The sequence below is a fragment of the Peromyscus californicus genome, unplaced genomic scaffold (genome assembly GCF_007827085.1).
Source record: "Peromyscus californicus insignis strain IS unplaced genomic scaffold, ASM782708v3 Scaffold_2__1_contigs__length_46816999, whole genome shotgun sequence".
In the NCBI taxonomy this organism is placed as follows: Eukaryota; Metazoa; Chordata; class Mammalia; order Rodentia; family Cricetidae; genus Peromyscus; species Peromyscus californicus.
Genome location: NW_026294540.1, coordinates 12,705,458 through 12,718,354, shown reverse-complemented (window position 1 = coordinate 12,718,354; position 12,897 = coordinate 12,705,458). Strand labels below are relative to the sequence as shown.

The 12,897-nt window shown below is 47.3% G+C and overlaps 1 protein-coding gene across 4 annotated transcripts in view; it reads left to right on the top strand.

Moving 5' to 3' along the window:
- The first annotated feature begins 5,503 nt into the window (after positions 1-5,503).
- Positions 5,504-12,897, top strand: part of Tctn1 (tectonic family member 1) — a 29,797-nt gene continuing 22,403 nt past the window's right edge. For 3 of the 4 annotated variants that reach the window (XR_008222033.1, XM_052755297.1, XM_052755296.1), the window contains exons 1-2: positions 5,504-5,905; positions 9,704-9,824. Coding sequence is in view for 3 of the 4 variants with exons in the window: in XM_052755297.1 (XP_052611257.1) it covers positions 5,554-5,905; positions 9,704-9,824 (473 nt within the window). In the remaining variant the exon portion in view is untranslated. The remainder of the gene's footprint in view (positions 5,906-9,703; positions 9,825-12,897) is intronic. The other variant, XM_052755298.1, reaches the window with a different exon arrangement.

Sequence of the window (12,897 nt, the reverse complement as noted above, 5' to 3'; positions counted from 1 at the left end):
ACTCAGGACCTCTGGAAGACCAGTCGGTGCTCTTAACCTCTGAGCCATCTCTCCAGCCCCCGATTTTCAACATTTTTAAGGGCAATTTAGATTAACAGCAAAACTGGACGGTAGAGAGATTTTTGCCATGCATCCCCGTGCCTCAGTCTCATGCTATGCTGCTCCTCAGAGAATGTGTCTCTTTCCTGCCTGTCCACGCCTGACACAGGATGTTCCCTAAAACACAGAAACATGCTAGACAAGTCCACAGTTGTCAGTCTCCACAGACACGCTCCTGAAGTGATGATAAAGGGATCAAAAGGTGTACACCCAGAGACAATTGGGAGACACACTGCTCAGCAGACGTCCCAGGTACTTCCTGAAAGACAGGACCCACGGTCTGGCTGAGTGGGAGAACCCCAAGCCTTGCTGAGGGAATTGCGGAATAGCAAGGCAGCTAGATGGAGCTGAAGAACCCCAGGAAGGCTCCTAGGGTTAGATGGGGACCAAAACTCAGGAGCCAAAGATTTATTATCCTGTCTTGTATTTGCTTTTTTTAAATTTTTCTCTCTGATTTGTAAAGAAGTTCATTTGGTTCAGGGTTCTGGAGGATTTGTGCCTGCTTGTCTTGGAGATGGAGGGGGAAGTGTCTCACTATATGGTCCACATTGGCCTTGAACTTGCCTGCCTTAGGGTCCTGAGTGCTGGGATTACAGGTGCTTACCGCCATGCCTGGCTTTTAATAAACCACACAGTGGCCCATTAATAATGCATTTTATATGATTTCTTTAAGGATTTATTAATGATGTGTACACGTGTGTCTGGGTGTGTGTATATGTGCATGTGAATGCAGATCCCCAAAGAGGCCAGAAGAGGGAGCCTGTCCCTTCGAGTTAGACTCACAGGCAGTTGTGAGTTGCCTGGAGTGGGTGCTAGGGACCGAATCCCAGTCTTCTGCAAGGGCAGTAAACAATCTTAACCACGTAGCCATCTCTCCACCCTCGACTTTGCATTTAAATCTGTCCATTCTTCCCATTAAATTTGTGGTCACAGGTGGAACGTGCTGTAATGCCCATGACAAGGCATCAGACAAGGCATCACGGCTTCAGGAAGATGGGACCAAATGAAGGACTTCCTGTAGGTCCCCCAGAACAAGGATGAAAACATGTTCACAACATAGACCCCCAGATAGAAGTTGGGGAGGAAAGAGCAGCAGATCTCAGGGGAATAACAGGGTAGCTCTACCCCATTTTTTGAGGCTCTTTGTATTTTTTTCTTAGACAGGGTCTCATGTAGCCCAGGCTTAGCTTTGACCTTACTGTGCAGCTGAGGCTGACCTTGAACTCCTGATTTTCCTGCCTTCCCCTCCTGAGTTCGGGAATTATAAGCTGTACCTCGAATTCTTTTTTTGTTTTGTTTTTCGAGACAGGGTTTCTCTGTGTAGCTTTGCGCCTTTCCTGGAACTCATTCTGTAGTCCAGGATGGCGTCGAACTCACAGAGATCCGCCTGGCTCTGCCTCCCGAGTGCTGGGATTAAAGGCGTGAGCCACCACCGCCCGGCAATATTCTAGTCTTAAAGACTAACTGAGGGTCCTCTCTAATCTGAACAGAGATTCATGTGTTAAGCTGGGCCTTTGCCCCGCCCCCGCCCCCCCCCCCAGGTGGCAAATCTAAACTCACATTTATAATTCAGTCCTGGGTATGGAGGATTGATATCTTTGGCTCGTCAGTATGGCTACCGCCCCAGCCCCTGAGCCTCCTACCTCACAGAGCTCAGCTAATCTTCAAGCCAACAGTGATGAGCCACTGAACCCTCACTGTTCCGAATCTGACTTCTGAGTCTAAAAGACAAACTCCCAACTTAACCAGGGCCCTGCTAAAAGTGGGGCCATCTTCCCAGAGCCACCTTTCTGCTTTGTAACACAACAATTCCAGAGAGTTGTGCCCAGTTCTGGCCCTGTTCTTGGCTTACACAGGGGCATGCACACTGGGTTGGAAGTCTCACGGTGTCGGAGAAGCTGTGCTGCCTTTTCTCACACGTTCTTGGCTTACCTACCTTGGAGCTGAGAGGACAGGTCTACAGTATCCAGAGCTGTCAGCTGCAGTAGAGACTTGGAGACTGAGGATGCTCAAATAGACTAGTCAAGCTCTTTCTGTAGTGGGGCCATGAACACTAACAGTGTTATAAACCACACATCCTGACTCAGGGGGCAGCTACCTTTAAGTCCCCCAAAAGCCACCCCCTGCTCACTTTTCTAGTTAGGTTTGACCAAGCACAGGTGAAAGTCATCACTTCAAATTATCTCCTGCTCCTAGGACAATGGTCCAACTTCCATCAACCACCTGGTCAAAGTGGCTGAAAGAACCCAGCTTTGATGTTGCTTGTAGTTCCTTAGGATAGCCTATGACTATGGGGATCCCTATACTGGGCGTGTGCTGTGTCCCCTTTGGGTCAGAATGTGTGTGTGGGGGCACTTGTGCCAGAGTCTGTCCATCACTGACTGGAAAAATCCCCAGTGTGGTAAGGTCCCCAAACAGAACAAAACGTTAAATACTTGAGTCAACAAGGTGAATTTCACCATTCTGTGTTGTATCTAAAACCATGTCTATGCTATAGAAACTGAGTTTCTCAAAGATCTTCAAGAGTACTCTTGTTGCTATTCTATGCTTAGACCCTGCCAGTTTTAAGATCTCTAGAGAACAGTATTGGAGATGCGGGGAACCAACCCTGACTTCAGGTGAGTCCCACTTTCCCTATATATAGGGTAAAAACCTGATGGTTCATGGCAGACCCGCCACTGTGGTTCCCTGCACCAGTGGCAGACATTATTAATCCATCCACTAGTGAGTGGAGACAGGAAGTGATATGATAGGTGGAGAGAGGAATATAAGGCGGGAGGAGACAGGAGCTCAGCCCCCTTTTCAGTCTGCGGATTCCTAGAGGGAAGAAGTGGTTGTGGCTTGCTCCTTTGTCCCTCTGATCTTTCAGCATTTACCATGATATCTGACTCCGGGTTTTTATTATCAAGACCAATTAGAATTCGTACTACAATATGCATCTGCTTTCCTTTCTGTTTTTCTTTCTTTCAGACAAGATCTTTCCATGCAGCTCAGGGTGGCCTTGAAGTTGGGACTGTCCTCCTGCCTGAGCCTTCCAAGTGAGTCACGACACCTGGGCTCAGACTCTGGGTGCATTTAATACCTCAGAATTAAACTACAAAGTCAATGTGTCACTTCACATCAGTGGGATTAAGAGCCAACTAGGTTGAGGATGCACACACCCGCACTTCCATCATTTGGGAGACTGGATGGAGGCTACACAGTAAGATTTTGTCTCAAACACACACACACACACACACACACACACACACACACACACACACACACACACACACAGAGCAAACAAACAAACAGCTGGGAAGATGGTTCAGTTGGTAGTACGCTTATCTAGTAGGAATGAACTCCCAGGTTTATCTCTGGTGTCATATATACTGGGTATAGTGATAGGTACCTGCCATCCTCATCCACTTGGGAGGTGGGAGCAGGAAGACCAGAAGTCCAATGTCATTCTTACTTACATACAGAGTTTTAGGCCAGCTTGTGCTAAATGAGAGACCCTGTCTTAAAAACAACAACAACAACAACAACAACAACAACAGCTAACTAATTAACCAACAGTGAGATACCAACAAAGGCCTTTCAAGTTAGCCAAAACCAAAAACGGAAATAAAATTGAGTGTACCTAAACTCCCAGTGTTTCAAGAGCTTGTGAAACTGGAGCTAAGGGATTATTGGTGGAGACAACAAAGCTGGAAAGTTGCTCTGGAGAAACGTTGGGCAGTTTCCTATAACCTTAGGAACCCACAGGACTGTAGGACACACTCCTCGGAAGGGCATCCAAGAGAAATGAAAACACACGCCCCCTTAAAGTCCACAGCAAACCGGTCAGAATGGCTTTGTAAAAATCACTGTGGGCTGGAGAGATGGTTCAGAGGTTAAGAGCACTAACTGCTCTTCCACAGGTCCTGAGTTCAATTCCCAGCACCCACATGGTGGCTCACAACCATCTGCAATGAGTTCTGGCACCCTCTTCTGTGTACATAATAAATAAATCTTAAAACAAAAAACAAAAAAAAAATCACTGGAAACAAACCAAATTCTACTGCCCAGTAAATGGATGAACATCTGCAATATATTCAGTTTGGGGATACTTGTTGCCAATAAAAATGTTGGCTGGGAAGAAACTCCAGCATAGATGGATGTACTGGTGTACTGGTGGTTTCCTTTTTTTTTTTTTTTTTTTTTTTGGTTTTTCAAGTCAGGGTTTCTCTGGGTAGCTTCAGAGCCTGTCCTGGAACTTGCCTGTAGACCAGGCTCAGACTCACAGAGATCCGCCTGCCTCTGCCTCCCAAGTGTTGGGATTAAAGGTGTGCACCACCACTGCCTGGCCACATTTTGACTTTTACAGAAGTCAAAGGTCAAACAATTACACTGGGTTCATCAGGGACTGCAATTGGACAAGAGGACTTGGAGGACTTTTCACAAAATGGTTGGAAGCTTGGGACTATAAGACTTCAGGAGGGGCTGGAGAGATGAGTCAGCTGTTAAGAGCACTGGCTGCTCTTCCAGAGGTCCTGAGTTCATTTCCCAGCAACCACATGGCGGCTCACAACCATCTATGACTGTATTTTCATGAGATCTGTTGCTCTCTTCTGGTGTGCATGCATGCATACAAACAAAACACCTATATACATAAAATATATAAACAAATAAACCTTTTGAAAAAAAAAAGACTTGAAAAAAACCTCCCCAAGTCATATAATCATAAAGGCAGAAATGGAGGTTGGACGCGGTGGCGCTCGCCTGTCTTTGGAGACTGAGGCAGGACTGCCCTGAGTTTGAGGTCAGTCTGGGCTACACAGTGAGATCCTGTTTAATTAAGGTGGGTTTTGGTTTTTTTTGGTTTTTTTTCCTCATCATAAATACCGTGGGTAGAAGTCGTCTGGCGACCTCCTGCGATCTATCTAAAGGCAAAGGAGGCAAAGCCAGTGATCTGAGATAGGGAATTCAAAGATGGTGGAGATGTGACTGAACTCCATATTCCTTCAAAGGACCCGAATCGCTTCTAAATTTCCCTCCACCCATCAGCTGCGGGTCTTTTCATTAGAAATACTCACTTCTAAGCTCTGTCCTAGACTTGACTGACTCCAAATACCATGAGGCTGTAGCTTGGAATCTACATTTTTGAAACCGCCCGGAAGCCGGCAGGCTGTCACAACCAGAAAGAGCAGCCTCAGGCTCCGCCCCCGCAGGTCCTGGCCCCGCCCCCTCTTTTGGTTAGTCCCCGCCCCTGCAGTGCCCACTCAGTCCGGACCTTACAAGCGTGGCGTAGTCTCCGCCCCTAGCCCCGCCCCCGTCATGATTGTCGGGCCTTAAGCCTATCCCCACAGGCCTGGCTCCAGGCTCCACCTCCTCCTTCATACTACGGCGGCCTCGGGAGCCCTTTCCCATGATACCTTGCGCTCGGCTGTGTGTGTTGCCTGGCAACTCACAGGCCTGAGTCCCGGGCCCGGGATGCTCTGCTCCGCCATGGGGCCGCGGGGCTTCCCGCTGCTCCTGCTGGTGCTCCTGAGCTGCTGCGCTTCAGCGAGCACCCAGGCCGTGGCTACCCCAGCTGTGGCCACCCCGGCTGCGGCTACCCCGGCCTTGGCCACCCCGGCTGCGGCTACCCCAGCTGTGGCCACCCCGGCCGTGGACACCCCGGCTGCGGCTACCCCGGCTGTGGCCACCCCGACCATGACGGAGGAGGACCTCAACTCCACCGAGGCCACCCCAGCCACTCTCAGGCCCTCCTCGTCGCCTAGGACCCCGGGGACTCCCAGGGCTCCGGAGCTCTCTGGCCCCAGGCCCACCCCGGTCACGGACGGTGGGTACAAAGTGTTAACTCCCTGGAGCGGGTAGAAGACTAGTGAGAACGTAGGAAAAATGATAACCGCTCCAAGTTCCATCCTTCTCAGGCTCCCTGTCATCACCCAGAGAGGGAGACCGGAGCGCGGAAAGCGGGGCCTAAGTGGGACACTCTCAGATCTTGGAAAACTTCAGTAGTCCCGGGCAATGTTCATGCCAGAGTTCATAATGAATAAATTCGCGCAGCTGAAGATGAAATTAGTTTCTGGAACGTGGAGGAAATGAACGCATAGGCTCTGTTGAACTTTTCAATGAGTACGTTTCAGACGCCAAAGGTGTAGCTCACTTAGAAGGAATGGGGAAGGCCTTTCTCTGTTGATTTCGGCTTGCCTCCAGTGTTGAGTGGGAGGAGGGAAAGTGTAAGGTAAGGGCTTAGGCCCAGATATGAGGGTTTGTGTTTATGGATAATGAATGTGTCGCAGAAACTGGTCTTACTTAAAAAAAAAAAAAATTGCATTTACTTATTTATATATTTGGGCACGAGATACCACGGCCATGTGGAGGTCATAGGACAGCTTGAAATTTGCTCCTCCCAAACCAAGTGGGTGCCTGGCCTGTTGGCAAGTGCCTTTATCTGTACCATATCACCAGCCGAGAAACTGATCTTTTAGTCTTGGAGTTACACATTTAGTGATTATTTGATAATCTGACTTTACACCTGTGACTTCAGGGGCTCTGTGACCCTTTGAGTTTGTGAAATTTTGTAACCGCATTTTTTCCTAGGGTGAGGGTTTGTAGCAGTCATTAGGTTCTCAGTGGAGCTGTGATTTCAGAAAAAGAATTTCAGACAGTCTTGTCTGGATTGAGAGTAGCAGTGTGTGTTTGTGTGTGATTTTTATTACTGTTTGAGAGAAAAAGATCTTTCACCCAGTAAGGCTGAGCATATAGATAACTCAAAAGAATTGTCTTTGGCTGCTATCCTGAACTCTTCGAGTTAATTTCAGCTTATTCTTTTTGGAGGCCTCCTTTGAAAACTATGAGTAGTTTATGAGAAAAAAAAATACAAAGGCTGGTGAGTGGTGTGGTTCAGTGGTTGGGTGTTCACTTAGCATGTAGGAGGCAGTGGGTTCAATCTCCAACGTCAAACGGGGAAACAAATGAATAATACATTTGATACTTGAATATATAAACCAGACTCTCTGCTTTGTGTTTAACCTGCTGACTTGTGAATTAGCAGAGAAGTCAAATCATTATATGTAGGGACAATATAGCCAGGTATTTTGTGTCTGAAACTCCATAAGGTTTTTCTTTGAGGGGGTGTTGGTTTATTTTTTTAGAGGCAGGATTTCTCTGTGTAGCCCTGGCTGTCCTGGAACTCACTCTGTAGACCAAGCTGGCCTCTGAACTCACAGAGATCCACCTGCCTCCGCCTTCCGAGTGCTGGGACCAAAGGCGTGCGCCGCTACCACCGCCCGGCCTTACACTTCATCATTTTAAAGGACAATTCTTCACTGAGTAGAACTCACTTATTAACTCTCTACTGTGTGGCAGGCACCTTGCCAAGTATTTTACTGTGAGGTAATTCATTTAATCCTCACAACAACCCCATCATGTGTCTAATCCTTATCTAGTTACTTAGCAGGGCCCGAAGCTTTGACAACAAATCGTGTTACAATTTTAAACACGTGAGGCGGTGGGCCTAATTGCTCCCTTTATTTTCCAGTCCCAGTTCAGGAATTTCAGTATTATTTTAGTGAGCATACACAGGTGTCCTTGGCTAAAGAGAATCTTCTCTTAGAGGGAGCACATTTGTCTCTTGGACTAAGAAAGCTTTATGCATTTATCAATAAACTTTCCTTTCTCTTTATGCTTCTCTAGAGCATGTTATACCGTTGGGGGGTATTTTTCTAAAACTTAAATTTTATTTTAAATTATGTGTGTATATTTGCATATCTGTGTGTGAGTTGTGCACATGAGTGCTGGTGCCCTCGGAGGTCAGAAGAGGGCCTCAGAGCCCTTGGAGCTGGATTCAGTGATTGTGAGCTGCCTGACTTGGGTGCTGGGAATAGAACTTGGGTCCTGTGCATGAGCAGTATGTGTTCTTTTTTTTTTTTTTTTTAAGATTTATTTATTATGTATACAGTGTTCTGCCTGCATGAATGTATTCCTGCAGGCCAGAAGAGGGCACCAGATCTCATTACAGATGGTTGTGAGCCCCCATGTGGTTGCTGGGAATTGAACTCACGTCTGGAAGAGCAGCCAGTGCCCTTAACCATTGAGCCATCTCTCCAGCCTGCAGTATGTGCTCTTAACTCCTGAACCATATCTCCAGCCTGCTCCAAAACCCTTCCAGTCTCCGCCTTCTCCTTCCTGCCTAGCTCCCTTCCTGACAGTTTTGCTAAGTTGACCAGACTGGCCTATAACCTGCATACCTTTTTGACTGGGAGGCACAGGTGTTGGCCTCCTGTCTCTCGAGCTATTTTCAATTGTGAAACCATTCATTCAGACATTCAAGAATGTCAGTGTGACATCCTATAAGCATTTTACTAAAATTCTTTCCTTTGTTTGTAGCTTGAGATTGTTTTCCAAAAAAAGATTTATTCATTTTTATCTTATGTGGATGGATGTTTTGCCTGCATGTATATCTGTGTACTCTAAGGGTGCCTGGTACCTGCAGAGGCCAGAAGAGGGCATCAGATCCCCTGGAACCGGAGTTACAGATGGCTGTGTGCTGTCATGTGGGTTCTTGGAACCAAAGTTAGATCCATTGCAAGAGCAGCCGGTGCTCTGAACCGCCCAGCTCCCAGGCTCTCTGTTATTTCTTCCAAGGGGTTTTTCTCTGTTTGACAGAGAATGAATGAGTAGGGCAGTAACGTTAGTAATGAATTGAAACAGTGTAGTCAAATACTCAGTGCCCAAAACTCTCGGAGACTGTTGGAGGAGGCTCTCTCTGCTCATGTGGAGCTTCTCCGTCTGTGAAGGGGGGCTTACAGTGGAGTGCTGAAGAGTCAAGATGACCGGCAGGGTGGATAAGGTCAGAGTTGCTACCAGAGTGAGGAGTGGGGTTCCTGCTTTTCCTCCATGCTGTGTTATCCTGCCATAAATTTATTACCCTGTATTGTAAATTTTAAAATTAAAAAAAAAAAAAGAACATTTTGGCTGGGCAGTCGTGGTGCACACCTTTAATCCTAGAACTCGGGAGGCAGAGGCAGGCAGATTTCTGAATTCGAGGCCAGCCTGGTCTACAGCGTGAGTTTCAGGACAGCCAGGGCTACATAGAGAAACCTTGTCTTTAAAAGAAAAGAAAAGAAAAAAGGACATTTTAAGCCAAAATAGGAACATTTGCTTATTGGTCAGGATCTTATGACTAGGAGTTCAGTTTCAAAGCAACCAGCTGAAAAAGCCTTTAATCCCAATGGTTGATCCCAGCACTCAGGAGGCAGAGGCAGGGGGATCTCCAGGTTTGAGGCCAGCCTGGTCTACAGAGTGAGTTCCAAGACAGCCAAGGCAGAGAGACCCTTTCTTGGAAAAAAAAAAATTGAAAATAAAAAACAACCGGGGTGTGTGAGGAAAGGGATGAATTGCCCAACAATCCTTCCTTGGAATCTGCTCTGAAGGAGGAGTGCAGGCATCTGCAGCCACCTCAGGGAGACGCTGATGTGGGGTACGCAAAGTGACTGATGTAGCTTTCCCCCAAGCACCATAGAAACTAGATATTTTGTGACATTGACTTCTGGGGTCCTTTGGTGGCAGGGAGCAGTAACAGTCTACCCTCTGTGGCCCTCTGAACACCCCCTTCCCTGTCTTTACTCCTCAGTTGCTGCTCTGTGTGTCTGCGACCTCCTTCCAGCACAGTGCGATGTCAACTGCTGTTGTGACCCTGACTGCAGCACCATGGATTTCAGCGTCTTCTCTGCCTGCTCAGTCCCAGTTGTCACGTAAGCATACGACAGGGAGTTCTGATGGCAGCTTGGCCAGGACGATGAAATTTGCGGACACAAAGCGTGTTCCTCACTATTCAGAAGCCCTGCTGTGCGAAGCCCTGTGTGTCAGAAGCAGTTGCTTGTCTGCGTGCAACCCCACAACAGTGTGGGCAATGGGAGGGCACGTGTGTTACCTCTAGAGGATCGGTTCTCAACCTGTGGGGTCGTGACCTTTGGGGGTCACATATCAGATATCCTGTATATCAGATAGTTACATTGCCATTCATAACCAGAAAAAAAAATTACAGTTATGAAGTAGCAATGAAATAATCTTATGGTTGGGGGTCAGCACAGCATGAGGAACTGTATTAAAGGGTCGCAGCATCAGGAAGGTTGAGAACCACTGCTCTGGAGTGTTATGAAGTAAGACCCTCTGTGTTTGTAGATTAATATTTGAGCTGTGCAGAGATAATGTGTCACCAGTTTGTACCTGTGAATTTGTCTCATACAGCCTAGGTGTGTGTGCGCCTAGGTGTGTGTGCGCGCACCTTTGTGTGTGTGTATAGTATATGCATGGGTGTGCATGTATAGTATGGGTGTGCTTATCTTTGTATTCATAGGTGTTGGCCAGAGGTCAACATGGGTCTCGTCATCTATTGCTTTCTACCTTAATTTTGTTTCGAGACAGGGTCTCTCTGTGTAGCCCTGGCTGTCCAGGAACTCACTCTGTAGACCAGGCTGGCCTCCCTAGTGCTGGGATTAAAGGCCTAGAGCAGCACCACCCAGCTCCACCTTCATTTTTGAGATGGGTCTTCACACTGAACATGGAGCTCCTTTTTGTTTTTTTGGCCAGACTGGCTGGCTGACGGCTTCTGTCCTCCCCTGCCCGGTGCCCTGATACAGATACCCACCAGTGCCTGGCTTTTATCCATGCTGGGAACCGAACTTAGGCCCTCATGCTTCTGAGTCGAGCACTTTACCCACTGAGCCACCTCCCCAGCCCCTGTCTTTCCCAGCTCTTTCTGTGGACACTAATTGTGCACCTCTCTGGTTATAAACAAAGCAAGGATTGATTCTCAGTTCACAGTGCCTGGGAAATGATGAGAGAGACGTTCTCATGGGGATGCAAGGTGAAGAAGTGATCAGTTCTGAGTAATCTCGTCTCCTGTGTCAGAGGGTTTTGCAAAAAATAGTGGCCCCTTGAAAAGGTTCATGCATTCAGGGTGGGACCAGCTTCCTGCAGAGAGAGCTGACTGAAATTCAGTGACAGCCACATGGCAGGCTTAGTCCTTTTGGAAACACAGTGGACTCTTGCCATGGGAAATCCTTTTATCAACCCATCGGAGAAACCGAATCCCCCTCAAACGTTGTGAAGAAGCTTGGAGAGCAGGTTGCTGGAGGGGGTCCTTTTCTGGCTTCCAGGACTAGAGCATGGTTTAGCCTTCCTTGAAAATAAGTCTGCTCTTGTCTTGGGTCTGTAAGCATATACCACCAGCCCTGTAAGAATGTCATTTTTGGGGTTGGGGATTTAGCTCAGTGGTAGAGCGCTTGCCTAGCAAGCCCAAGGCCCTGGGTTCCATCCTCAGCTGGGGGTGGGGGGGGAAGAGAATGTCATTTTTGAATTGGAGTGCCATTTATTAAAATACAGTAATTAAGTTTTTTTGAGACAGGGTTTCACTGTATATCCCTAGCTGGCTTAGAACTTCTTATGTAGACTAGTCTGGCCTTGAACTCAGAGATCTACCTGCCTCTGCCTCCTGAGTGCTGGGAATAAAGGCATGTGCTACCACCACCCAGCTACCTTTTATTATTTTTATTTTTAATTATGTGTATGCATGTGTGTCTTAGGCAGAGTGTGGGGAGGGTATGCACATGAGTATAGTTGCCTGCTGAGGCCAGAAGAGGGTGTTGGGTTCTCTGGACCTGGAGTCATAGGAGGTTTTGAGCCGCCCAGCCTAGGTACTGGGAACCAAACTTGGGTCTTCTTCAAGAGCAGTACACCCTTTTAACTAACCGATGCGTCATTGCTCTGGCCCCCTTAAATTTTTGAGACAGGGTCTCTTTATGCAGCCCTGGCTGTCCTGGAACTCACTTTGTAGACCAGCCTGGCATTGAACTGCCTGCCTCTGCTTCTTGAGGACCGGGATTAAAGACACGCATCATAACACCCAGCCCCTGTGCAGCCTTTTAAAATTACATATTTATTTATTTGTGTGTATATGTGTGCTCAAACTATGGTGCCCAAGTAGAGGTCAGAGGACAACTTTAGGGAATCAATTTTCCCCTTCTATCATGTGTGTAGGCGGAAGTTTCTTGGTCCCACCTAGACACATGGTCCAGATGAATCTCTCCCACCCAAGCTCTCACAGCTGCTTATAAAATAATCACCCAGAGGCTTATATTAATTACAAACAGTATGGCCTATGGCTCAGGCTTCTTGTTAGCTAGCTCTTACGTCTTACTCCACCCATTCCTATTAATCTGTGTTTTGCCACGTGGCTTCCTGGCATTATCTGCTCTCTCACATCTTGCTTCTCCTGGCGGCGGCTTGCAGCATCTCCTCTGACTCTACCCTTCTTCTTCTCCATCTTCTGTTTGAATGTACCACCTAACCACCTTATTCTGCCTCACCATTGGCCAAATAGCTTTGTTTATTAACCAATAGGAGCAGCATATATTCACAGCATATAGAAAAACATCCCACAGCACAAGTGGGTCTCGGGGATCAAACTCACGTCATCAGCTTGGCAGCAGGTGCTTTTACCTTACAAGCCATCTTGCTGGCCACCAAATACAGTAATTCTAGATGTAAACTGTAGTTTTCAGAACAGAGGATGGCATAGGGCCAGCAGGGCAACATGTTAGTCTTCACAAGTCACGTGAGTGTTGTAGCTGAGCAAAATCTGCCACGGATGTGTGACTGAGCAGGCAGGCCTGTAGTCTATAAATCTTATAAAAACAACTCATCTGTGGACTTGAAAGTCTGTTGTGGAATATTAGTTTAAGGTGTGTTACATTCGTTTATGCTGTGGAACATTTGTTTAATGATGCAAAGATGTGTTGTGTTCTTTTATGTTGCATTTGTTAA